The sequence below is a fragment of the Tinamus guttatus genome, unplaced genomic scaffold (assembly GCF_059628265.1).
Source record: "Tinamus guttatus ecotype Peru unplaced genomic scaffold, ASM5962826v1 Tinamus_guttatus_pri_ptg000155l, whole genome shotgun sequence".
NCBI lineage: Eukaryota > Metazoa > Chordata > Aves > Tinamiformes > Tinamidae > Tinamus > Tinamus guttatus.
In genome coordinates, this window is record NW_028288689.1 from 7001018 (window position 1) to 7024096 (window position 23079).

Genomic DNA, 23079 nt, shown 5'->3' on the forward strand with positions numbered 1-23079 from the left:
AGAGCTACAGCAGTGATGAGATCCTAGGGCCAATCTTTCAGAGGTCAATGCAGCTTGCAGGAGGGAAGCCTCGTTAAAGCTCAGCATTCCCTGATATTGTTGGCCCTGATCACGATCTGAAGAGTCAGGAGCACATTTCAAAAACCTACTAGTGAGATGCCCCACCGAGGCAGAGGTTTGTGACACTTGGAGCTGTGGTAGGTTAGACACAGAAAAAAGAAAGATGTAGTGGTCCCGTGAGTCCCTGCCGTTCCAGGTGGTTGTCTTTTCTGAGATGCTGTTGCAATAGAGAGAAGCAGCTCAATATTGGCTTTGCTTGTGGCTGCTCTCTTTCATAGTCAACCCAAACAATACACCTTGTTCTTTTGTTCTTTATATTTAAACCAGTGAGTCTTCCTTATTGTGAGCACAATCTGTCTGCCCGAAGCTCAGATAGTAATAAGAAATTCTTGACATGGCAGCTTGCGTTTCAGCAGCACCTTTAATTCATGGCTCTCCAAATGCTCTACAGGCATTGCTTCACGGAGCCTCACAACACCCCTGTGAGGTAGGTGAGTGTGGTTAACCCCTCTGTGGAGACACTGAGGCACCACGGATAAAAGACTGAGCCACCATGCTTTGATATGACCCCGCGCTTGGCCGTATAGGTCTCATGAGGCCTTCAGCTTCAGCATCGTGCTTTTTAACGCACGGCTTTAGCTCAGTCTGGAGCCACGCTGATTAGCTAGATGGGAAGCCCGTGACTGTCTGGCACGAGCTACAAGGGCCATTAATCAAGGGCAGCAGCTTATTAGCCAGGTAGATCGTTCCTTGGTGCTCCTTGCTGCTTGGATAATCTGAGAGTGTGAATGCATATCAAAAATACAGTTGGATATCAACACTGAGCGTGGCAGGCTGTAGCTAGAGCAAGGACTATGTGGCCTGATACAGTAAATGTATTGATCAGAAAGGGTAAAGTAACTTTTCTATTTAAAAAAAAAAAAAAAGCCCACCGCTGCTCTTTCCCCAAAGGACAACAAGAACCTGGCAGGTCACTGATGGTTGTCAGATGTCAGCTTCCAGCTCTGGGTCATTTTCTTCATAACACCTGCCAAAGGAAACAAAATATGATGCATTAGTAGCCTGTTTGGGCTGGCAAAGAACTAAAAGTGTTGCCTCAAACAAAATCCAATTTCTAGTTTAGCTTTCAAGCATCAAAGTGATGGGAATTAGTTTTTTTTGGAATGGATCTTAGAGTTCTGGTAAGAAAGTACTGCAACATCATCAACAGAGCGAGAACAGGGGGAGCTTTGACTAGAAAATAAGACCCCCAACTCCAGAAAATCTAGCTGATTTATCTATTAATTTAATGACAAATCACTCTAGTTTTGGCTAGCCCTGGATGATGGCACCTATATACATGAGGTATGCTTGATCCCGTCAGAGTTCATCCCCTGGATAAGCTTCACAAGGAACCCAGCTTTCACCAGGCTCACTGAAAACAGTTTGAAGCTCTGCAGGTTTGATGGTGTTTAAAGCTTTTTAATGGTTTTTGGAAGGAATAAGAGAGCAAAGGGAATATCTCAAAGGCAAGCAAGAGAAATAATCCTCAGGTAACTCTTATAGAAAGCACGATTTAAAAGGGAAACCTTTTCTGATGGCGGGTAACTTATGCTGTTGTTCATGTTGATGTTCTTCATGGAGATCAGAGTGATGCTGTTATCCTTCTCCCTTGTGCCCGCAGAGCAGCTGCCAGCAAGAGAAGGTATTAGGAGATATAGAAAAAGATCACACAACTTTGCACACAACGACAGGCGAAGAGGCAAAGCTGACACCGGCGGGTACATCGGGTTGGGTAGATCTGTGACCTTCCCACCTCCAGGTGACTGGCTGAGGAGCAGCCCATGAGTGGAGGAAGGTCCATCCAAGGCCTAGTATAGCGTTGTCTCCACTCTGGTTTTATGATCTTGACTTCATTCTCTGGGACTGAAAATGTGGACCTGCTCTTTGATCTGTTGCCATAATTCAGGCACATTCCAAGTAGCTAAATTGTCCAGAGGATTCTGGAGAAAGAAGCGACGTGTTCGATGGATTCTCATGTAGCTGGTCCGCCTAAGGGAAAGCACCCTGATGGAATTCCCCTTTCTCCCTAGCTTAAGGGCTGGGATTTGCATTTAGTGTCAAAGGCGAGTGGAAGATTTTGGGATTAGGGTGCCTCTGGGTGCAGTTTTCTGCTGATATGTCCTGTCTAAGTGGCTGCAGGTCACTTAAGTCATGATCATTAAGGTTATTTATGAACCATTAATGTCAGTGCGAACTCACCACCTTGGGACCTTCCTCCCTGTGTCCCTTCACCCTTTCTGAAGCTGGATTGCTACCTCAGTAGGGAATTATCAGACAGAAGAGCAAGAATAAGAGCTTCTGGGATGCAGTTACCCTTTCTTCTCATTTTAGTTTCCTTCCTGTTTCTGTTTCCTGCTCCTTTCCCACCTGCAGGCCCTTTCCCAGGCAGTGGTGATGGGCAGACTATCCTCCACTTGGTGCTTCTCCTCCAAAGGCCTCTGCAGTGGAGTCCCCCTTCTCCCACACTTTCCTCTAGCAGGAATAGGGATCTTGGAAGGTATTTTTGGGGACCTGATCTCCTCTTGCTGAGATGGCTTTGAAGTTCAGAAGCCCAAGTTCGGACCTCAAGCCTGTATCTCAGCAAGGCAACACAAGTGAAATGCTCTTTTGAAAGGTGATGGCAGTAAGCCTTACCTCTCTGACACCATGTTGCTCCCCGGCTTCTGCTTATCTGGTGGGGGAGAAAAGTAGTTGCTATGTAGGTGAGAACAGCATAGCGAAGCAGTAAAATCAGTCAACTCAGCTATATTCAGAGTTGTAATGTAAAGGACTATAAATGACATCCATATGAGATTAGAAGCACCATCAGATTCTCAAAAATTGGTTAGAGAAGGTGCTTCGACTAAGTTTGCATTTATTTTTATAGGCAGGACTGAATGTTTTGCTGCTTATTTAATTGCTGGCTTCCCCTGGGCTCCTGGTGGTTCCCTGTCCTGCCATAAAGCAGCCTGGCCCTCTAGTGGGCAGCGTGTCATGAAAACTGGGATTCTGGGGAAAACAAGGGTCAATCTCCACAACTGCTTTGCAGACAGTGCCACATACGTGTGGAAATCTGCAATTTTCATCCTTGGCAGGTGCAGCAACCTTCCTTCTGCCCCCTTGTGCGGATGGGTCTGGCCTGGGACTCTAAAGAACAGGTTGCACATTCCTAGTTGCTAAATTGGTATCCCAACCTGTTGTGTCCTCCCTCCTCCAACCTCCAGCTAACACATTTCGTAAGCTTTTAAAAAGGAATCCTTTCATCTTTCAAGAACTGCCAGATCAACATAGAAGGTGATAACTTGCTGACTAGGAAAGGAAAGACAGCCATAGGATACACTCCTTGGGCGTGAAGAACTCTGGCTCAGCTATAATTCTGATCTAGAAATGATTTTTGTGCTCTTCAAGCTCATCTTCAGCTGCGAAGAGGAGCGTGAAGCTGTAAAGTGTGCGGCCTCCTAACCGCCCAGCACCAGGGTGTAGCTGAAACTCCTCAAGGCCCACACGGGCAGGCAAATACCTTCCGAGTCCTTTAAACGGTTACACTTGAACCGCAGGCTGACCACGGCGACGAGGATGATCACAACCACGATCAGGATGATTATGAAGCTGATGACACCTGGGGAAGGAGGAAAGAATCGTCTGCTGTTGGCACGGCAGTGTGCCTGCCCTTGGTGCAGTGCAGGGACTCCCTGAAAATTTGGGTTGGAAAACAATGACTCGTTCATCTCTGATAACATGAACATGCTATGTAGTAAATAATAAAGTGGGAATAAAGAATAAATAATGATATTATAAGAATAAATAATGACTGGAGTGAATTTTTTTTTAGCCTCAACGAACTCTTGATGACTTTATAATTGATAATACAGTGCCAAAAAGGCAGAAAACTGGATTGCATGAAGGTTTGTTTGGGGTCTGTATGTCTTCTAGTTGAGAAGTCCTATCTTAAACATTTGTAAAGTCGGGTAAATACATAATGTAAAGGGGAGAGATGAGATAGAGACTCTGGACAGTTTGTTATTGTTGTCATAAACCAGTGGCCAAACACAGGTTTGATTCTGATACCTAGGATCTAAAAATTGCACAGAAATTTGCTTCAGGACTCCTTTTGGCTCCCCTTGGGTTCTTTTCAGATTAAGGTATGGCACCTCTCGGACCTCCATGCTTGCACAATCTGTGAAGGACTCGGAGGACTTGGTTGCTCCCTGCCAAGCAAGGTATAAAATGTATGGGCGAAAGCAGGAAGGTGGGGCTGGGAATGCAGTCCCAGCAGGTATACAGGGAAGAAAAAAGATTGCCTAAGCTCCAGGGCAGGCAGCCTATTTATTCCGCACCCTATTAGGGAAACCGGGACATTGGCAGGGGATAATTTGTGCTTCTTGCTGTAACACAGAGCTGTAATGTAGCTGGGGCAAATATTGGTGCTGGGAGCAAGATCCCAAGTTCAGGCATGCCGTGATGAGCTTTCAAAATGCTGATCCATGGTATTTTAGGTATGAAGAGTAATAATTACTCTTATTAAGTAATTACTCTTATTAAATAAGATTTTTTACTGCTTGATGACAAGTCTTTCTGAGGGTTTTCATTGCACTCAGACTCTGTAATTGGGCATGCTCATGAGGAAAACGGCGGAGCCATTCCCCAGAGAAGCCTAACTGCTGAAGTTGGGTGTCCAAAAATGACTGGCTTCACAGAATCCCAGAAGGGCTGAGGTTGGAGGGGACCTCCAGAGATCACCTAGTCCAATCCCTTGCTCCAGCAGGGACATCCAGAGCACGTGGCACAGGGTGGCATCCAGGCAGGTTTGAAGATCTCCAGAGAAGGAGCCTCCACAGCCTCTCTGGGCAGCCTGTTCCAGGGCTCTGTCACCCTCATAGGGAAGAAGTTCTTCCTCACATGGAGATGGAACTCCCTGTGCTTCCACTATCCCTTGTCCTGTCACAGGCCACCACTGAGAAGAGTTTGGCCCCATCCTCCCTACAGTCACCCCTCAGGTACTTATACATATTGATCAGATTTCCTCTCAGTCTTCTCTTCTCCAGGCTAAACAGGCCCAGCTCGCTCAGTCTTTCCTCATACGATAGATGCTCCAGTACCTTAATATTCTTTGTCGCTCTCTGCTGGACCCTCTCTAGAAGCTCAATGTCCTTCCTGTGCTGGGGAGCTCAGACCTGTCCCCAATACTCCAGGTGCAGCCTCACCAGAGCTGAGCAGAGAGGCAGGATCCCCTCCCTCAACCTGCTGGCAATGCTCCTGATGCAAGCCAGGATCCCACTGGCCTTTTTGGCCACAAGGGCACATTGCTGCCTCACGGTTAACTTGTCGTCAACCAGGACTCCCAAATCCCTCTCTGTGGAGCTGCTTTCCAGCAGGTCAACCCGTAATCTGTACTGGTGCCTGGGGTTATTCCTCCCCAGGTGCAGGACCCTGCACTTGTCCTTGTCTTGGCAAAACAGAACTCCTCTGCCCAGCACAGATCACAAAAGGCCTTACCAAAAGCTGCCACTGTGAGCGGTGATTTACCATCCGTAGGAGTGGGCATGGGCAGGTAGCCGGAGGACTCTGGCATTGGGGTGGCTGTTTGAGAGGTGCCTGTGAGAGAAATGGGGGGGAAAGTAGCTTTACGTAAAGGTTTTCTTCCAAGACGAGAAGACATTTCCTAGCAAAGCTACAGGGCTTGTCACTTTACCTTATTGAAGAGGATAAGAGTGGATGCTGGACCAGCACCATCAGCATTTACAGCAAAATGACTAAGACCTAAGTAGGCATCAGAGATAGCTGATAAAAGGAGCCTCACTAAGGCAACCTCTGTGAGCAAGTGATATTCCCACCCTCAGTGTCTTCTGCTGGGATAGCAGTGAGGAAGCTGAGCATGGTAGGTAGAGGGATTGATGTATTTGAGGATGGGACCTGTCCTGTCTCCCTCCTTTTATAAACTTTAACCATACTAGCACCTTCTCTGCCTTGACTAGGCACCAATCTTGTTGGATTGGACAGATTGTCGCAAAGAAGTGCTGCTTTTGTGCAGCTTTACAGATTTTTCAAGATGGAGCAGCCAGTTAGCCCCCAGGTGCTCTAGGGAGCTCTTCACCACGCTGCCTTGAAGACAGCTTCATCAAGTTGCTTCATGAAGTCAAAAAACACCAGATGTTATTTATTCTCCAAGCAAGGAGAAAGCACCTTGAGTTGCTGATGTTGCAGTACTCTTGCTTCTCTTGGGCTCTTGACCTGGACAGAGGAAACACAGAGCATGAGACTCATCCTTGGAGACAGTGTAACAACCAAAAGAATTAATGGATGTGCTAGAGAGAAAAAGAGATTCACACTAATGCTGAGAATATCCAGGGAAATGGGGCATTCATTTTCAGAGTGAAACTTTCCCACCAAACATTATGTTATTTTATTTTATTTTATTTTATTTTATTTTATTTTATTTTATTTTATTTTATTTTATTTTATTTTATTTTATTTTATTTTATTTTATTTTATTCACCATGCCTAAAGAAAACTCAGAGAAACAAGGGATTAAAATATGTGTAACTGTTCAGATCAGCTTTCTACAACCCCAAAATTTCCAGGCAAATATGCAGCAATTAAAGCCAGAGCATTGAACTGAGGATGTTACAGATTTGCCCTTGCTCACAAATTTTAGATGAGATCGGGCTTTCTCTTCCCTTAACCAGTTCATATTTTTAGGAGTTCTGCAGAGTACAGCTGTGGGTTGACTAGCTGGCTTGCCTTGGACTTGGAATTACTGGATATGTTGTCTGCATGCCTGCAGACTGCATGTTATCTGGAAATAATTAAGCCACCTTGAAGTGAGCTGATTTGGTCAATCAAGATGTGGAAGGAAATTACTTGCAAATATAGTAATGAAGCCTTCCAGCACATTTAAGCAAAATATGGATTCAAATTGAGTTCATTTTGGATATGAGGAAGGAAAATTATGCAGTTAATGAAGGGTCTTGGCATAGATGAAGAGGTTTTTTTTTTTTTTTCCTGAAATCACAAATTTAACTTGTATAGAAACTAGTAACTTCATGGAGCAGAACAGGCCAGAAAAATGGTGGCTAGTTATAGCTACTGCTGTATAAATCTCTTTAATAGCCATCAAAGCCCCTTTGTTTCCTTCTGAAGTTATTCTTTTAGCTACAGTGAGCAGAGAGCAACTGCGGGTTGAGCCTGGCCAGGATACCCAGTTCTTGAGAAATGTTGGGTCTCAACAACACATCAGGAGGCCTCACTTCTGGAAGCATCAGCAGCATTTCTGATGTATTGCACTTTTCCAATACAGCTGAGTTATAATTCATGCTAATCTGCTGTAATTAAAGGACTCTTGGCTTAGCTGGACACAGACCTGCTGGTTGGACATCTGTGCAGGCAGAGCTGACCCCAGGATTTTAACCTTGCACGAGTGAAACTTGGGCAAGATTTAGGAGGTAGGCAGGGAGGCTCAGCCCCAAGGTATACACTACTGCTTAAATAACCTGCACCATGTAAGTGAAGTAAGTTAATTGCAATAAAACCTGATCTAAATTTATCATTCCTCTAAAACAAACAAACAAACAAGCAAACAAGCAAAAAAACCAGAATACCTTGAGTTGATGAGGCTACTGTGTTTCTGCTTCCTTTAGACTTTTCATCTGGCAAAAGAAAACACAGGAAAGGAGTCTTAGCATAATTAACAAAAGTTTTGGAGAGCTGTTGGTTTCTTGGCAAAGAAATTTGTTTCTTGGCATGAAACTTCCCCTCCAAGCATAAATAAAGCCATCTGGCTTGCAAGCCATGTCCTACACATTGGAGAGAGCGTGCACGAGATGTAAGCTTTGGGAGAGCTCTACCAGGGAGACCGTGGATGCCTGTAACTCCTCCTGAAAGCATTGCCTGGTGTACGGTGTCCACCACCTGGCTTTCCTGATGTGGGTTTGCTCCTGACCATGGCTGTATCCAGCCCTGTGCTCTTGGGGAGCTAGAATAAGTTGCTCACGGCAAATTCAGCGAGGCCACTTCAACTGAATGCTGTGACTGAGCAACGCACGTGGTGTTGAAGTAACCCAGACTCCCCGATGCCCCCCAAATCCCTTGGGCAAGGCAAGGTTCATCCTGCAGGAGCAAAAATGTATTGTTTTTCTATAGTTGTACGAAGGCGGTGACAGGCCCTTACCCAGCACAGATGACGTTAGTGTTGTCGTAGAGGTGGTAGAGCGTGTGCTTGTAGCAGTCAGGTCCAAAGAGGTGAGATTCAAGCCAGCTGTTGTTGCTGACTTTACTGAAGTTGAAGGCTCTGTGGAGTGAGCAAAGGGTTAGTTGAAACAGCTCTACACACCATGGGTTGTGTTTAGAAATAGCTTGGCTGTATATTTTTGACTTCTCAGACTCCTTAGGGATTATGGAAAATATAGTAAGAGAAGCGCTGAGCAGAACAGACAGCAAGCAGAGGGGTGAGCTGACAACTTGAGATGCACGAGTTCAGTCTAGTTTTTCCACCACTTTTTTCACTTTTACAATAAATATTTTAATAATATTCATCACTTTAGTATATGCTTTATCAGAATATTTATGTCTAGGAGTAAATTTATCCTTTTTTTTGCAATTCAATAGGAGCAGAATCTCCAACATAGCTAGCACTGGGCAGCTTTTGGGGAACTTAACTTTTGTCTTTAAATTTTGGGGTCTCTTTGAAGGGTAAGTTATGTTTAGAAGAGATTTTTTTCAGGCAGAGCAGAAATTGCATCTCTAAGGATCTCTCAGAGTCAGAACAGATACCAGTCTGGAGTTGGAGAGATCCCATTGCGTCTTATTTGGGTTTGGTCTATTTGCAGACTGAAATAGGTAACTTTTTGCTGTTTCCATGGAAAAGGATAACAAAGCAAGACAGTCATCATTAGTGACTGGATTAAACCCAAGGCAATGTTCAGGCCTTGCACTGTCACAGATATCACGTTGTTTAGGGCCAGCCTTTTCGTGTCTCCCTTTCCCTCTTAGAGAAACGGGGAACATATCAGGTGCTGAGGGTGTGCAAGGCACTGGAAATTGGTAGTTGTTTAAGAGAAAAGGTGTAGCCAGGCTTCTCAAGAACTCAATAACAGTAAATGAGCAGTAAATATAATGTAGGGAAACTCCTAACAATGGCTTTATTACTGTTACTTCCGTTAAAACAATGCTGAAGAACCAAGGCCAGGCCTGGTCCATGTGTGCTTGCACACACTGTGCTCGGGCTGAGCAGATCTTGAGGTAAAGAGACACTGCGTCAAGCGGGTGATGGTAGGACACAGTGGCGCAGGTGCAGCCCAGCCCGCCCCCTTGGATGGCCTTGGGACTGTGAATCATTTACCCACCCAGAGGTTGGCCTTCTCCACGAGAATCCTACCCATGCTATGACCCTACTTCTCCCCAGTGAGTTCAACGTCTTTCTCCCATTCTTACCAACCTCCCTAGATCCTTTTGAGGTAAGCTGGTTGGGTCCTTTATGCCACAAAATCCTCTTCTTCGTCCCCACAACAAAATCGCCTTCCTCCCCACCACTATACCCTTCTAACCTGCTTCCGGAGAGCCCAAAAGGACTGATATACATACAGACCATTTACAAGCTTTCCGGGATGCCTTCAGGTCCCCAAAGCAGTGTAGCTGCACTATCTGCTCTTCAGAGGAGCTCTGATTCTCCAGCTACCATACCTTGTCACGAGGTGTCTGCAATAGCCCTTGAGGGAGGAAGAGGAAGGCACAGAGCACTACTCCTTGGGATGTGTTACCTGAGGTATGGTTCTTTAGTTCAGCGCTGTGTGTTGTTGTTTGAGGCTGACCTGTAACACAAGCAGAGAGTTATGGAGGTGACATCTTCTATGTTTGTGCTCCTTGCTGGTGGGTTCTGGTTTCCTTTTGTGAACTCTCCTTCTGCATCCACACGTAGGCATGCACGCACACATTCAAATGGTCTTTTTAATAAGATCAAAACTGAAGTGGTACCTGCTACAGCGTGGTCAGAGGGTTCTGAGGAGGTTGTAGTACCTGAAAGGAAATGACAACAGTTTAAGTAGTGCTAATATGTAACAGTCTGATATGCACACCAAGGCATCCGTATTCCTGCTGGTTGTGTGGTTTGGGGCTTCCTTGTTTTCTGTAGGGACTGGCTTTGAAATACATCAGTTTTCCCCAAGGCATTAGCTATGAAGTAGTAATGCACACTTTGAGAGTGTAGAGTTACTTGGTTAAATATGAGCTATTAGGTTTGTTCTAAGCAACTCACTACTGGAGTTTATTCAGTCACGATAAATGTCTTTGCCCATCCCCTCCTCTGAGTGGAGCATGGTGGGGAAGATCTGTGTCTGAGAGCCAGGCTGTCTGGACCTGGAAAGAGGGGTTGAGAGAGTAACGTCAGATGAAGCCAAACCCTTTAGGGACCCTTCATTTGCTCTTATGTGAAAAATCAAGGCAGCATAAGTGGTGTCATTCCTTCCCCGTGAGCCTCTTGCTCTTTCTTGGCCGAGGAAGCCTGTTTGAATTGGTTTCTGTGGCTGTTTAAAGAGTGCAGACACTTGAACACTTTGTTTCAATGGGATCTTGATGGATGAGGCTCGCAAAGGACTCGAGGCTGTTTTTCTTCCTGTCTCCTACCTTCTGCCCCCTGCAACTGCCTCCTCGGAGCTGCCTGGAGCCTCGCGGCTGGGTTAGCTCCCACGTGGGGAGCAGGCGCGAGGCTGCAGCTGATGGGCCGACACGGAGCTGCCCTCCCTGTTGGGTTGGCACTGGAGGAGCATATTGCACACACCTTGCTATCGCAGGACTGTGGGAGTTGCAGAGAGTCTCAGAGAGCTTCTTAGCTTATTATTACTATTATTTTAATATATGCTGAATCATCCCTGCACCAATCCTCCATGTTGTCAACTCTTAGAGTATCTGATGCTTTTCTCTAAGCTGCAGTGCCTGGAATCCTATGATAAGTTGAGCTGCTGTTTAAAAAGGAAAAAGAAATATCCGGTTCTCATATTTTGCAGCAAAAGCTTGAAAATATGAGCAAAATATACTTTAAATGGTCAGAAATCAAACCCAACTGCTTTAATTTTGAAAATGTAATTCTGAGTTTGTCTTTTTTTTTAATGTACTTCCTAGTTAGTGTTTTAATAATTCTTGATGGTGATACCGACACTGCCAGAAGATTCTTCAAAGAAGCTGTGTTAGCACAAATAAAAGTGGCTGAAAACTGGGAGGCGAATCCCACTCCGACAGCAGCATAGATCTGGAATGAGAGATTTCTACTGCTGTGAGCTAAGGCTTGTTGGCCACGGTCCAAGCAAAAGCGGTTGGAGGAGGCTCTGGCTGGAGGAGGCATTGAACCCGGGGCTGATTTTGACCCTGTGGCCCAGGCGAGGGAGAAGTGGAAGTCTTCATCACATCGGATTACTGAAGCTTGGCTCGGAGCCCACCCCTCCGGGGACTGTCTGGGTCTAGCGAGCTCCTGATTGATGTCATCTTTCTCACGTAATTATCTTGGAGCCCTAATTGTTTTTTCCTCTGAGGCTTTATGAAAAGGATCCCAGCCCAATGGGAATGAAAACAGCATGTAAACCACAGTGAATGCAAGATAAAACAATCTTTCCAGATAGGATTTGCCTGTAAAAACCACACTTGAAAACTCTTCTGTACTTTTCTGTCTGGCTTACTGGGCTGGCAAAACTTGCTTGCATAGCAGCACTGATACTGGGAAATACTTTTCTTGTGGACCTCTCCAGGGCTGCGCTCTAGATAGCTTTCACTCAGATGCCTGCAGAGAATGAAGACTGAAAGGATGGGACAAGAGTGAGAGGAGATATGATTTCAGTCTCCAACAGCCTAGAGAGGAAGAGGCTGATCGGTTCTGTACATCCATAGGGACAAATGGGCCAAGACAAGTGAGCTAAGCCTGCATCAAGAGGAAGGGAGTCAAGAAACCCTAACATAAGGATCGTGAATTGCTAGGCATGGTTGCATAGGAGGACTGTGGGATATCCTTCTTTGGAGGTTTAAAAGAACAGATTAAATGTACCAAAGTCTAAAAAATAGGCTTCTTGAAATTGTCCCAGTTTTTTGTAGTGTCTACGTCACATGAAAGCACCAAGAATTGCTCAAATAGCTATTGTCTTCACTCAGTAACTTCCAGACAGCTTAGCTGGTGCTTAATATACATCCTTGGAGGAAAAGAGAGAGAAGAGTCCTCTCAGCTGGCAGTTTATTCATCCTTTTTTAGTGTAATTAAGGAGAAATCTAAAAGCTTTAATGGGACCTCTGGGGAGCAAGAAGCTGAGAGAAAAGAAGACAATGTTGACTGCTGCTGTACTGTTGGACCTGGACAGAACTATTCCATGGGGTAGCTCAGGTACCTCCAGAACTAGCACAAGGGAAAGAGGATCCCACTCAAAGCTCTTCCATCAGAGCTTACCCCTTCACTGGAGGTCAGACCAGAGCACTGCCTTAGAAGGAGATTTCACAGAACAATTTGCAAAACCACACCTTGGGGAATAACCTGGGGTTGTTCTAAACCAGACAAGCAAGGAGGTGTTGTCCATGCCCCACCACCTGAGGTTGAACAGTAACAGCCTCCTCAGCAGCCCTGCTGCTGCGTCAGCCATACATTTGCTTGGGCAGCTGGTATTATGGATCATGGTACTAATGTAGCCAAAGAACAGCAGTAAAGATGTTTAGTTTTTAGCTGTATCAGATCCCTTCACAGTTGGGAATGGGAAGAGCCTGGAGGAGACCTGGTGTGCGTTGGATCTGTTACAGAAAAGTGACCAGCCATGGTGTGAGGAGATAAGGAGATGGAGATATCCCTCTTGGCCTTTTGTTCTCCAAGGAATTACCCAGCCTTCTCTAAACACAACAGCACGTTACTTCGGCACGGAGCAGGGCTGGCTCGGGCTCCTGGCCGCTGCTTCTTGTGACACTTCCTCCACCAGCTTAAATAACCAGGACTCCTGTTGTGTCGGGTGTTTTCTTTTGGGGAAGGTGCTTAGCTGTTACAATGGAAGAACAGCAGAGCGGCACCGACATGCACAAAACAGGAAGGGCCTCGGCGTGTGTTTTGCAGGGTGGGCAGCAGGACGGGGAACTCTTGTGTTGACGGTGCCACCGTGCTGATGGTGGCTCCTGGCCATTGCGCCGTTTCCTCCCTCTGTTTCTGGTAGCAGCCCCGGTCCCGCTGTGGCAGGCTCTGGCCGTGGCTGCTGTATAAACAAGTGACAATAACAGGCAGGGGACAGCCAGCATGCCTGTAATTGCTGCGAACATCAAAGCGCGTAAGCGGGTGGCCGTTGAGCTCGAGCCCTGCCAAGCTATTTGTCGTTGCCTTTTTGGGGGCAAGTGATTTACAGTGGGATTGTGCAGTTTTTAGGTGGAGCCTGGGAGCTTGCGGAGGGATTTATGATAGGAAATACTGCTTTATGCTCTTGCAGGAACGGGAAAGTCCCGATAACCGGTCAGAGCAGTAGGGCCTAAGAGACCTGTGTCTGAACTGCAGGCACTTTTCAGTTCTCTGACTCCAAACTAGGCTTGTCTTCAATTATTATTATTATTTTTTCTTTACAGTGGACCAGGGACAGGGGAAATTTGGATTTATGTTATTTTTAATATTCCTTTTCTGATGTTAGATGTGAGTGCTGCATTTGAAGGCCAAGGGCCCCTTCCACATAGCCCGTTCTCGGTGACCCCGGAGCTGAGAAGTTCTTGCCCTGCCCTGTGCACCACCCCTCCATGTAAAACAAAGAGATGCTAAGTGAGTTTTAGGTATTTCTGCTTTAGTATCTTACTTCTGACGGCTTTAGGCATTTAAAGAGTGGTTTATTCAGCTCCTGGGCAAACAGAGGCACTGATTTTAAAAAGGCTTCATGGCATGGCCTTAGTATAACAGCATAGCACAAGTTCTTCCTGATGCAGAAGAGACCTGGACCAAGTATGGAAATATTTCAGAGGGCTTGTGCTGTCCAGTTGGTGTTGACCGACTGACGGATTCACATGGGAGGATTCTGGGATCAGTGTGAAGGCACAGAAACTGGGACTGATCCCACTGCACTCAGAACCACTGAGAAAGAGGCACCATCTAACCAACCCCCTTGCAGCTTGTAGCGCTGGGCTGGCTGTCTTCTCCTTCCTCAACAGCTTCGGAAGGAGAAGTGATGTTGTTCTACCTGTTTCTGTATGGAGTATTCTCTACAGCCTCTCTGGCACCGTACAGGCTTGCGACACCAGCATCACCCTTTGCTATTAGGATTTATAAACAAATGTTTTCAAAGCAGATGGATAAAGAAGTTTTCTTCCTTTAGTACCTTCCAGCTGAGCCTTGCAGAAGCACTTTAGCTAATGTTTTCCTAACAACCTAAAATTAGATTTTTCAATTCATGTGTTTACACTTCAGTAAAATGACCCACAACAGAAATATGCTGGCCACTTAACACAAAATGCAGCAGTTTCCTGGGTGGGACTCAGACGTTGTTGAAACAGTAATAGCAACATGATCGGTTTGAAGTTTGCATGGAGGAAAACACTGTGTTAGAAACTCATGAGAGTGACGAGCCTTGCAGGAGACTATAGCCCATTTTATTAGACACCTGGCAGGCACGAAAGAAAAGATGCCTCTGCCCAGAGCAGCTCAGAGCAGAACGGGTAAGGCAAAAGATGGGAAAGGAGGGAAAGATCACTGCTCTTTCTATAAAGATCTGACAACTGGCAGGCTAAATCAGATCCCAGATTGACATTTAAACACCCAGTTGTCCCACAACCTCAAGGAGTCTAGCAGCTCATTGCTGAGGTTCTGGATTGAAATGACTTGGCCAAAGTTTTATGGAAAATTTAGAGGGAGCCAGGAATTAAATCTGTATCTCCTGAATCATTGAAAACAATCTTATCCTTCCTCTGCCCCTCGAGGGCTGAACCCGGGTCTGGGCATCCTCTGAGCATCGTGCTCTGTTCTCTCTGGTGAGCTGTTCTGGAAACACGGCACTGTTCTATCGGAAGACAATTAAAAACTACTTGAATTTTGAAAAACAAGCCAGCGAACAAACAATGTGGGGAAACCATTTGCGCAGAATGGGACGGTGCGTGTTGAAGTCCTGCTTTCTCACAAACACCACAAAGTCACCGCTAGAAGAGTAAATTAGCATAGTTTTCTCCTGAATGAAACCCCAGCCTGGGTCACCACTGCTCCATGGTGTGTGGGGAGTAAACACGTGCTGTAAATAGGTTGATGTCCCTATATAGCTGCTACACTGTGAGCCTCCCTGCTGTTTACTGGCTCCAGATCCCCCCACAACCTGGTCTGAGAGCTGTATGTTTGCTGTACTCTATAATACTGGGGCTGTGGGTCTTGTCATTCCCCTGGCTATGCTGCTCTTAGAGCTTGATAATCTTCCTGGGAATTTGGTGAAGGAATTGCTTCATGCCAGACTGAAATGAAGCAGGGTAGCAAGCTATTCAGGCTGACTTCTGGGAGTCCAGAATGCCCTTTTTTGCCTGCCTGTTGTTCTCACACTTCTCAAATTGTAGTTTTCACCTGCAAAGCACGTTACAGAGGAGTGGCATGATGTTAGCTCTGTTCTGTTCTTTAAAAAGGAGAAAATGAAGCAGTGAATAAGTGCCACGAGTTGCAGGCTGGTTCAGGAGCATGACTCCCACGTCTTCATTAGGCTACCGGCCATGTGTCTGCCATCGTGCGGGTCACACTACAAGTCATCCTTATTATTTTCTAAGGGTTTTGTTCCTCATCAAATGTAGTGTGCTGTAGGAGATCTGCTACAGGATTTGCTTATTCAGTGCATGTCTGGACAAGCATCCACACAGCCTCATGCCAGCACACAAATTTCACCCCCTGCAGCAGTACAGCCATGGACATGGATTAGTGGTGGGGTGTCTCTGGCAGATACATTTATCATTTAGCTAAAGTCATGGGTGCTCTTTGCCTCACTTTTTGTGTTTCTGGGGTTCCCCAAGTTTACTTGGGTGGAAAGAATATTGCTGATAGTAGTTGGTCTGTGTGGTGGTTGTGATGCATCTTGCAGCAACGTGGCCTGCTGGGGTCTGCTCAGCTCCCACCTAGTGACTGAGGAGGAAGAGGTTTGTCAAGGGGCAGTGGCGTGGGATATTCTTACAATTCCCATTCTTTTCATTTTCTTCAGTCTCTTAGACTGAACCTCAGGGGAGCAGCTGAAGGAAGAGTTGAAACAATCCCTGCTTAATATACTCATTTTATACAGCCTTGCTGGGAAGGTGTTTTACAGCTTGCTCTATGAAATACTGCGTCTGAGTGAGAAGAAGCTTTTAAAGCTTCTTGACCTGACAAATTTCATCTGGCTTCAGATTTTAGGTGAGTTATCCCCCAGATTTAATCTGCAGGTTTCAAAGCACAGTACAATGCCCTGTTTCACATCTGAGGAAACCAGAGTGATTCTAAGATGTTTAGTAGCTCCAAAGCCACCTCCAGTCAACATCTTAGAGGAGTATATTGAACCAAATGTTTTGCTGCAGTGTGGCACAGTTTTCAGTGCTGGGAGGGATTGGCAGTGCCAGGCTAGAGCTGGGATGGTTCCTCTGCATTTGGTCAAGCTGCCGGAATTTGTCAAAATCGGCCTCTTGTTTTACAAGCCTCTTCACCAAGTCATTTCCCAGTGAAGGACTGAGAGGTCTCCTCACACTGTTCCCCAAGTCATGCTGCAGGCTAGAGGGGGCATGAAGCATCTCAGCAACAACACTGTGCTGCTGATGTTGCCCCTTGCATGGTCTTCTCTGCTGGGCCTGAGGGAGGTCAGAGTGAAGTTGTAGCTTCCCTGGGACCAGGGAGGGGAGGTCCCGGCTGTCCCGTGCAAGCCCAGGATGCCTGGGAAGCTTTGGGAAGCCACAGCCATCTGGGTGGGTGCTGTAGCTGTGGCTCGTCCCACCACCAGAAGGGTTTGCCCAGCTTGCTGTGGAGGTGGGGGGACCTGTTCCACACAGGCAGCCTCCTGTTCCACTCTGCTGCAACAAACAGCTCTGCGTGAGCACCCAGGCTCCTCTTTGCATGGAGCAGCAATTTGTAGCTGTTGCTTCTCTGCCTGGAGGAGGAAACCAGCAGTGGACCCGAGGGCATTTTGGTTTTGTTGCTAATGGGAACCATGCCTTTTCTCCTCTGTCTGTACATGACGTGGAAAACAGGGCTTGACACTTGAGTTTTTCAAGGTGAGTCTAAGCTGGTATCCTCAACTGAACCCCCAATACCTAAGAACATTTGGTTTTGGTTCACGCTTCTCCACCATGATGTCCTTGTCCCTTCACTATGTCCAAGGTAAGTAACCTTGATCTCAGTGAAGTGGATCCCAGAACAGTGAGTAATCAGAAAATTATTCATAAACTGCGAAATCCAGTGTTTTCACCAGATTTCTAGCAAGTTTCTAGAGACATTAAGGGTCAAAGTTGCCCTGAGATTTTTCACACTTCCAAACACCACCATGGCCAGAGATACTGGAAAGGGCCTTGCTCTTCAAACTCCTTTATCTTATGCTAGAATGGTTCAGCAGAAAGGCAAAAACACGACCTGCTGGCTCCTTACTGAGCAGATCGCATGAGAAGTTCCTTCTCCAAGCAGTGGTTGGATTGTACTGAAGTGGCTGAACTGGGAAGCAGGCTCATTTTCATGTCTCTTGAAACTGGAAAAGCTAGACCTTCTAGCTGAGGCTTGGCAGCAATGCCCTTTGCTACTCTTCAACAAGGCAATTTTTCCAGGTTTGGCTTAGGAACCAACATATTCACTTTCCAAGCAGGAGCATCCTCCATGCTGGATTACCAGCACTGTCTCCTCCAAAGGCACCTGCTGTTGACTCACCTATTGTAAAATAACATAATTCCTGGAAGCGGCGTCCAGCCGCTCGTATCAGCTTCACAGAGAGTTGCCTACAGAGCTACATTTTACTAGAAGTGAGTGGTTTGTGAGCAAGCATTTCTCCTAAACACTTCCTCCTTTGCTGTTGGTCTTGCACATTAGATCAGGGTCAAACTAGCCTCTCCTGTTTGGTAAAGGAGGGTCAGGGAAGGATCTTGGGTTTCCCCTCAGGCATCATCTGGTACGGCCAGGGACTAGCGAAGGAAACATCCGTCCATACAGACGGAGGAGACCTGTGCTCCAGCTTGGTTGAGTAAGAGGCAGGATGTGAGTGAGATGCCTCCTCTGGCATCTCACGGGCTGCTGAATAGCAGCGCCATCACTTTGGACTCCTCCAGCCAGGAGCTTTACCTGGTGAACAAGAAAGGGGTGACGCCATCCTGCCATCGCACTGTGCCATGTCAGGAGCAATTGCTTTCTGACTGCAAATCCTCCTGATGCCCAAGCTAGAAACACCCATTAACGATTTTATTCCCAGCCTTTACTGAGCATACAAACCCAAAGGGTCAGCGTTATGGTCTCTGCCACTACAATATCTCATGTCTCTTGTCAGAAGTATTTGTAAAAGCCATGCATTTTGTTGTTATTGGTGCCAGCAAAATTTTTTACATGTGACTTTTGCAGCGTCCTTAGAACTTAAAGAGAGGACCTATTCGGTCCTCCTCTTCTGAGGAACACAGGCAGAAGAGCAGCAAGACCCAGGTTTAGGATTCACTCGTGGGTAAACACTGTGTCTGGAAGGCATCCTGCTATCTGGAGGTCTGTCCTTTAGTGGCATCCTATGTTCTCCGTCACAGGCACCTCGTACTTCTTGTGGCCTTATCTTAGCGCAGACAAGAAACACAGTAAAGGGACTGGCAATTGGAAAAGCCTGCGGCATTCCCGTTAGCTCCCCACGAGGATGTTTTCAGTGGAAATCTTTTGTCTGGAAAATGCCAGGCTGTTGTAATGGAAACCATTCAGAGGAAAAGGCTTGTTAGGACATGTTTTTTTTGTGAAGGTTTTATGGGGGAAAAAAAGGTTGGAAAGTTTCTAAGGCTTCCCATCTCAGCAGTTTCAAAATGGCAGTGTTTAATTATTCTCTTTGAAATAACTCTGAGCTTAGAAATTTAAAATAATGAAAAACAAAACTTGCAAAAAGCAGAAAAGGCCTGTGCTGAAGCAGACAACTGCTAGTTTTCAGCCAGCTATTCAGCCCAACTTTGGGGCTGCTGGCTTGTGATATTGTTTGTGATTTTTGGCTTTTCCTCTTGGTGCAGTTTGGAAGTTCTCAGAGTCTCCTGCAACAGGGAAGTTTCGCCCCTGCCCCGCTCCTCTGGTCCCTGTCTTTCTCTGCTCTAAAACTACCCACCCAGTTTGTAGAAGCTGCTCCTGCTCTGGCCCAGGACACTGCACTGCGACCTCAACACCCTCTTTGTGGCTTTACGGGTGTTTTGATTGCACCCTGCTGTGCTCCAAAGCAAATTCTGTCTCTGCATCAGGGCTATCTATCTCCATCCTTCTGGTGCAAAGGGAGACCACTGAGCTCTCATGCCATGTTTGAGAGGCCGTAGCTCCCTCCTTTGGTTACTTATGTGTCGTAGGACCAGGAGTATCACTGATCAGTTCCCAGCTCCTTTCACTCAACCTTGTGCTCTCCCTTGTCCTCCAGCTAGTGGACCTCTGTCATGAAGTCAGATTCAGCTTGTAAACCTAGGTGACTTTGTTCCAAATTTAAAGCAGAATGGAGGGGACCGAGTTACGGACAGGCAAAGCGTGTCCCTGCGGGCTGATGGCCAGCACAGTGACACACTGTCCTGAGGACATCCCTGCCACCGGCCCCGCACTGCGAGTCAGTCTCCTGGGACATGGGGCAATCAGCCCCAAACCCCGTAGGCATCCTGGAGTCGGGAGAGGTGGATCTGGGATCGCACAGGTGATCCAGGAGAGGTACCTGAGAACCTGTGTGGCCTGCCTAGCCTATGCAAACCAGAGCAAGCATTTTTATGGGAAAATAAGTATTTTTATGGCATTCTGGCCAGGCATTAAAAGGCCTTGTGGCACAGCAGATAGGCCTTAAAGCCCCTTCTCTCATACTGAGCAAAATTTGTCCCTCTGCTGAAGCCAGCAGCATTGCCCTCTCCTAGAAGAGAAGTTTTCCAATCTATATGTTCTTGCACCTGACAGTTTTTCCACCAGGAATTAGAAGTTCAATAACACTATTTTGGGTTGTATGGATTGATTTATTTGGCTCTGCTCTCTGTGCCTTCTTAAAATCCTGTTATTATCCACAGACTACCTCTAATCCTTATGCAACTTCCATGGTTTAATGATAAGAACCTTGGATCCAAGGCACACGGTATGATTATTTTCTAACTGCTCTCTATTAGAAATAGCAATAGTGTCACAGTCTACTCCTTCAAAAGTTCTTAAACTTATAACTACAACACAAGGCATGACTTACAAAGATAGAAAAAATAATATTCATGCCTCAGAATGGGTGACTGATTCCATCATAACTGAGATGTGAAAGAAAAGTTAGAATCAGAGCTATTGCAGATTAGTTTTCAGTAAGAATAATACGTGAATTGCATGTGGAGTTCTTGCACCTTGCCCTTTGTCCTTTATATTTACATCAATAAGAGGAGAAATTAAACTCAATCAAGGAAAGAAAACGCACTTTTCAGGAGAACTTTCCAGTACATTTAAAAGTGCTGTAGTTCTACCTTTGCCTATATTTGCGAAAATGCCACTTACTACAAAATACCTCAATAATCCAATATTTCAACAGAAACAATCCTTTTGTCGATGAGGAAACTGTCTGCTTCATTCCGCTGCATCCCTTCTCAAATAAACTTTGCACAAACTAACGTGGCCAGATGTTCCCAGCCACCCCCTGCCACTGCCTCTGAATTTAAAGGTTGAGCTTTCCAATGTAGTAGCTTTTGCATCTGCTACAAACTCGAATCTTTGGTGCAAACATGGAAGATAAGCCCGAGCCTTCCTCAGGAGGCCACCGAAACACCTTACCTCTGAGGAGGACGCAGCCAAACAGCCACAGGAGCGGATGGAGCGACACAGCCAGCATCTTCTCGGGCGCTTGCAACCGTCCAGCCCTGCTAGGGCTCTGGCCATAATGAGAGTGAAAAAAAGGGTGAGGAGAGATTTGCCTGCCTGGGTTGATTCTTTTAGAGCTTCCTGTTAAAGAATAGAAGGAAACAGACTGTATCCACAAGGGAACTGGGGCCGCGGAACAGTGCTTTTAGCCCATTATGGCTGGAGAGGATATGAGGCATAGCTTACCCAGAGCAAAGGAAACCTCCGCATCGTTTTGGTCGGGATTTCGGTGGCCACAGTGTGGGAGAACAGTGGCGCAATGTGTGCCATGGTCCTGCCTTGCTTCGGGCCTTCGTTGCTCCTTTATGGTGCTGGTTTTATCAGAAAACTTAGGTTTGAGCCGAGGATGTGCTGGCACAAAGCGGGCAGCCCAGCACCTGCTTGGCTCCTGGCCTGCAGCAACTTGCTGCTCTGCTCCGTGTGGAGCAGTGATGGGTACAGGTTGGTCTCCCAGGGCCAAAAGCTGCTCCCGATGCTGTTGGAGGAGCCAGCCTGCCCTCTCGTGGGAGCGGGGACTTTCCTCAAGGCTCTGAAAGGGCTTAGACGTGACCATTGGAAGCACCTGCACCTGGAGGGCACACAGGACATGTGGGTTTCTGTTGCAGCAGCAGCATCATGTCCCTGCAGAACAGCCAGGCTTTGAATTGGGAATAATTTGGTCTGCTGCTTTGCGAAGGGTTTATTGCCTTGCCTGGTGCTGAAGCAGGGAGCTGGGACGAAGCCTGGTCACACGTGTGGCTGGGCAGCTGGCAGCCCAGGGCAGCCTAGAAAACGAGAGCGGTTTTACTGAATTAAATCTGTTGGGGAACACCATAATTAGAGGAAAAAACCTCATCTGGCCTTTGTGTGGATGTTATGTTCTGCCCAAGGAGTGGGGATTAGGGGGAGCCCACGGGGGGTTGATTATTCTCCGTCTGTTGGGGCCAAAGTGGCTCATGTCCAGGGCACTTTGGATCCCAGAAGAAGGAGAATAATCAGAGCACAGACATGCTGATTTAGATGTGAAAAAGAAAGAGAAATGTCAGGCTCTGGTTCTTTGATGAGGGGAGGAACCAAAGACTCGGTTCAGTTGGCCCTTCTCAGCTCTGCTAGCAAAGGGCTTGGCACACTTGGTTTCTCGCTCCTGGTGTTGTGTCTGGGTGGTGGCCGGAGCAGAGCCCTTGGTTTGCCTCGAGGAGAGAGCGGGGCTGTCCTGGTTTCTGCCCTGTGTGTGTTCTGCTCTGTTTGCTTCCTCCTGGTACATTTTGAATGTCCAAGGCAAGGAGCTGCTGTTCATTCGATGGGGCTGTCTCATACTCCCTGGTTGAAACCCATGGCTCCAGAGCTCTGCACTGCACCCAGGTGACACTGAGGTGACCACTGGGAGTGATACATCCCTCTTGGGCAGCACTGCCATCCCTACCCCTCCAGATCACCCTTCTCTCTTGCTCTGGCAAACTGATGTGATCCACAGCTTGTTTGCCTGCTGTCTGGCACATTAGATGCATGGAGGACATCAAAGAGCAAGGGACATCGCCACCATGCTGTGGCTGACATGCACCTCCAGGAGCACACAGGAACCCATTGGAAAGCTCGTGGCCAATCTCAGCCTCAGGCCACAGCCCATTTCCTCATTTCTGGACTCAAGGGACTGCAGAGAAGACCAGAAAAGCAGGAGGAGCCCCCACTGGGGCCCATGGGGCTGCTCCTTCCACATCGCTGTCACTGTGTGGATCAGATCAAGGGAATGGTCTCATGCTGCTTGCAAGGTCCTCACCTTCTGTGGCAGGGAGAAGACTGCAGGAATGGAGGGAGAGATCTCTAACGCGTGGTACAGCTTGCTAGATTTCAGCAGGTCTCTTCAAGGGCCTCTAAAACCCAAAGCAAACCATCAGGCCAAGAGGAGCCAGCTTCTCACAGCAGCTTTTGTTTTTACAAACCCTCTCTTAGCATCACTCCCCCCGCCACTTTATTTTTTGTCTTTTGCACAGATGTGATGCTCAGAGATTATGCTGTAGATTAAGGTCTTACTGAATCCTGAA

At 46.8% G+C, this 23079-nt stretch overlaps 1 protein-coding gene across 1 annotated transcript; it reads right to left on the reverse strand.

The window, feature by feature from the left end:
* Positions 1-918: 918 nt before the first annotated feature.
* ECSCR (endothelial cell surface expressed chemotaxis and apoptosis regulator) lies at positions 919-21106 on the reverse strand. The gene is made up of 11 exons (XM_088522651.1): positions 20972-21106; positions 10051-10092; positions 9837-9887; positions 8249-8368; positions 7680-7727; positions 6265-6312; positions 5578-5676; positions 3602-3700; positions 2737-2773; positions 1629-1728; positions 919-1087 (listed from the first exon to the last, which is right to left on the reverse strand). The coding sequence occupies exons 1-11, from the start codon at positions 21027-21029 to the stop codon at positions 1079-1081; spliced, it is 711 nt and encodes a 236-aa protein (XP_088378777.1). The 5' UTR covers positions 21030-21106; the 3' UTR covers positions 919-1078.
* Positions 21107-23079: the final 1973 nt, after the last annotated feature.

Coding starts and splice junctions, on each gene's coding strand:
- ECSCR (XM_088522651.1), bottom strand. CDS start 21,029: ATGCTGGCTGTGTCGCTCCATCCGCTCCTGTGGCTGTTTGGCTGCGTC. Junction 8,369..9,836: donor ACTAAAGAACCATACCTCAG/GTAACACATCCC, acceptor CTCACTCCACAG/AGCCTTCAACTTCAGTAAAG. Junction 5,677..6,264: donor TGCAACATCAGCAACTCAAG/GTGCTTTCTCCT, acceptor TTTCTCTCACAG/GCACCTCTCAAACAGCCACC.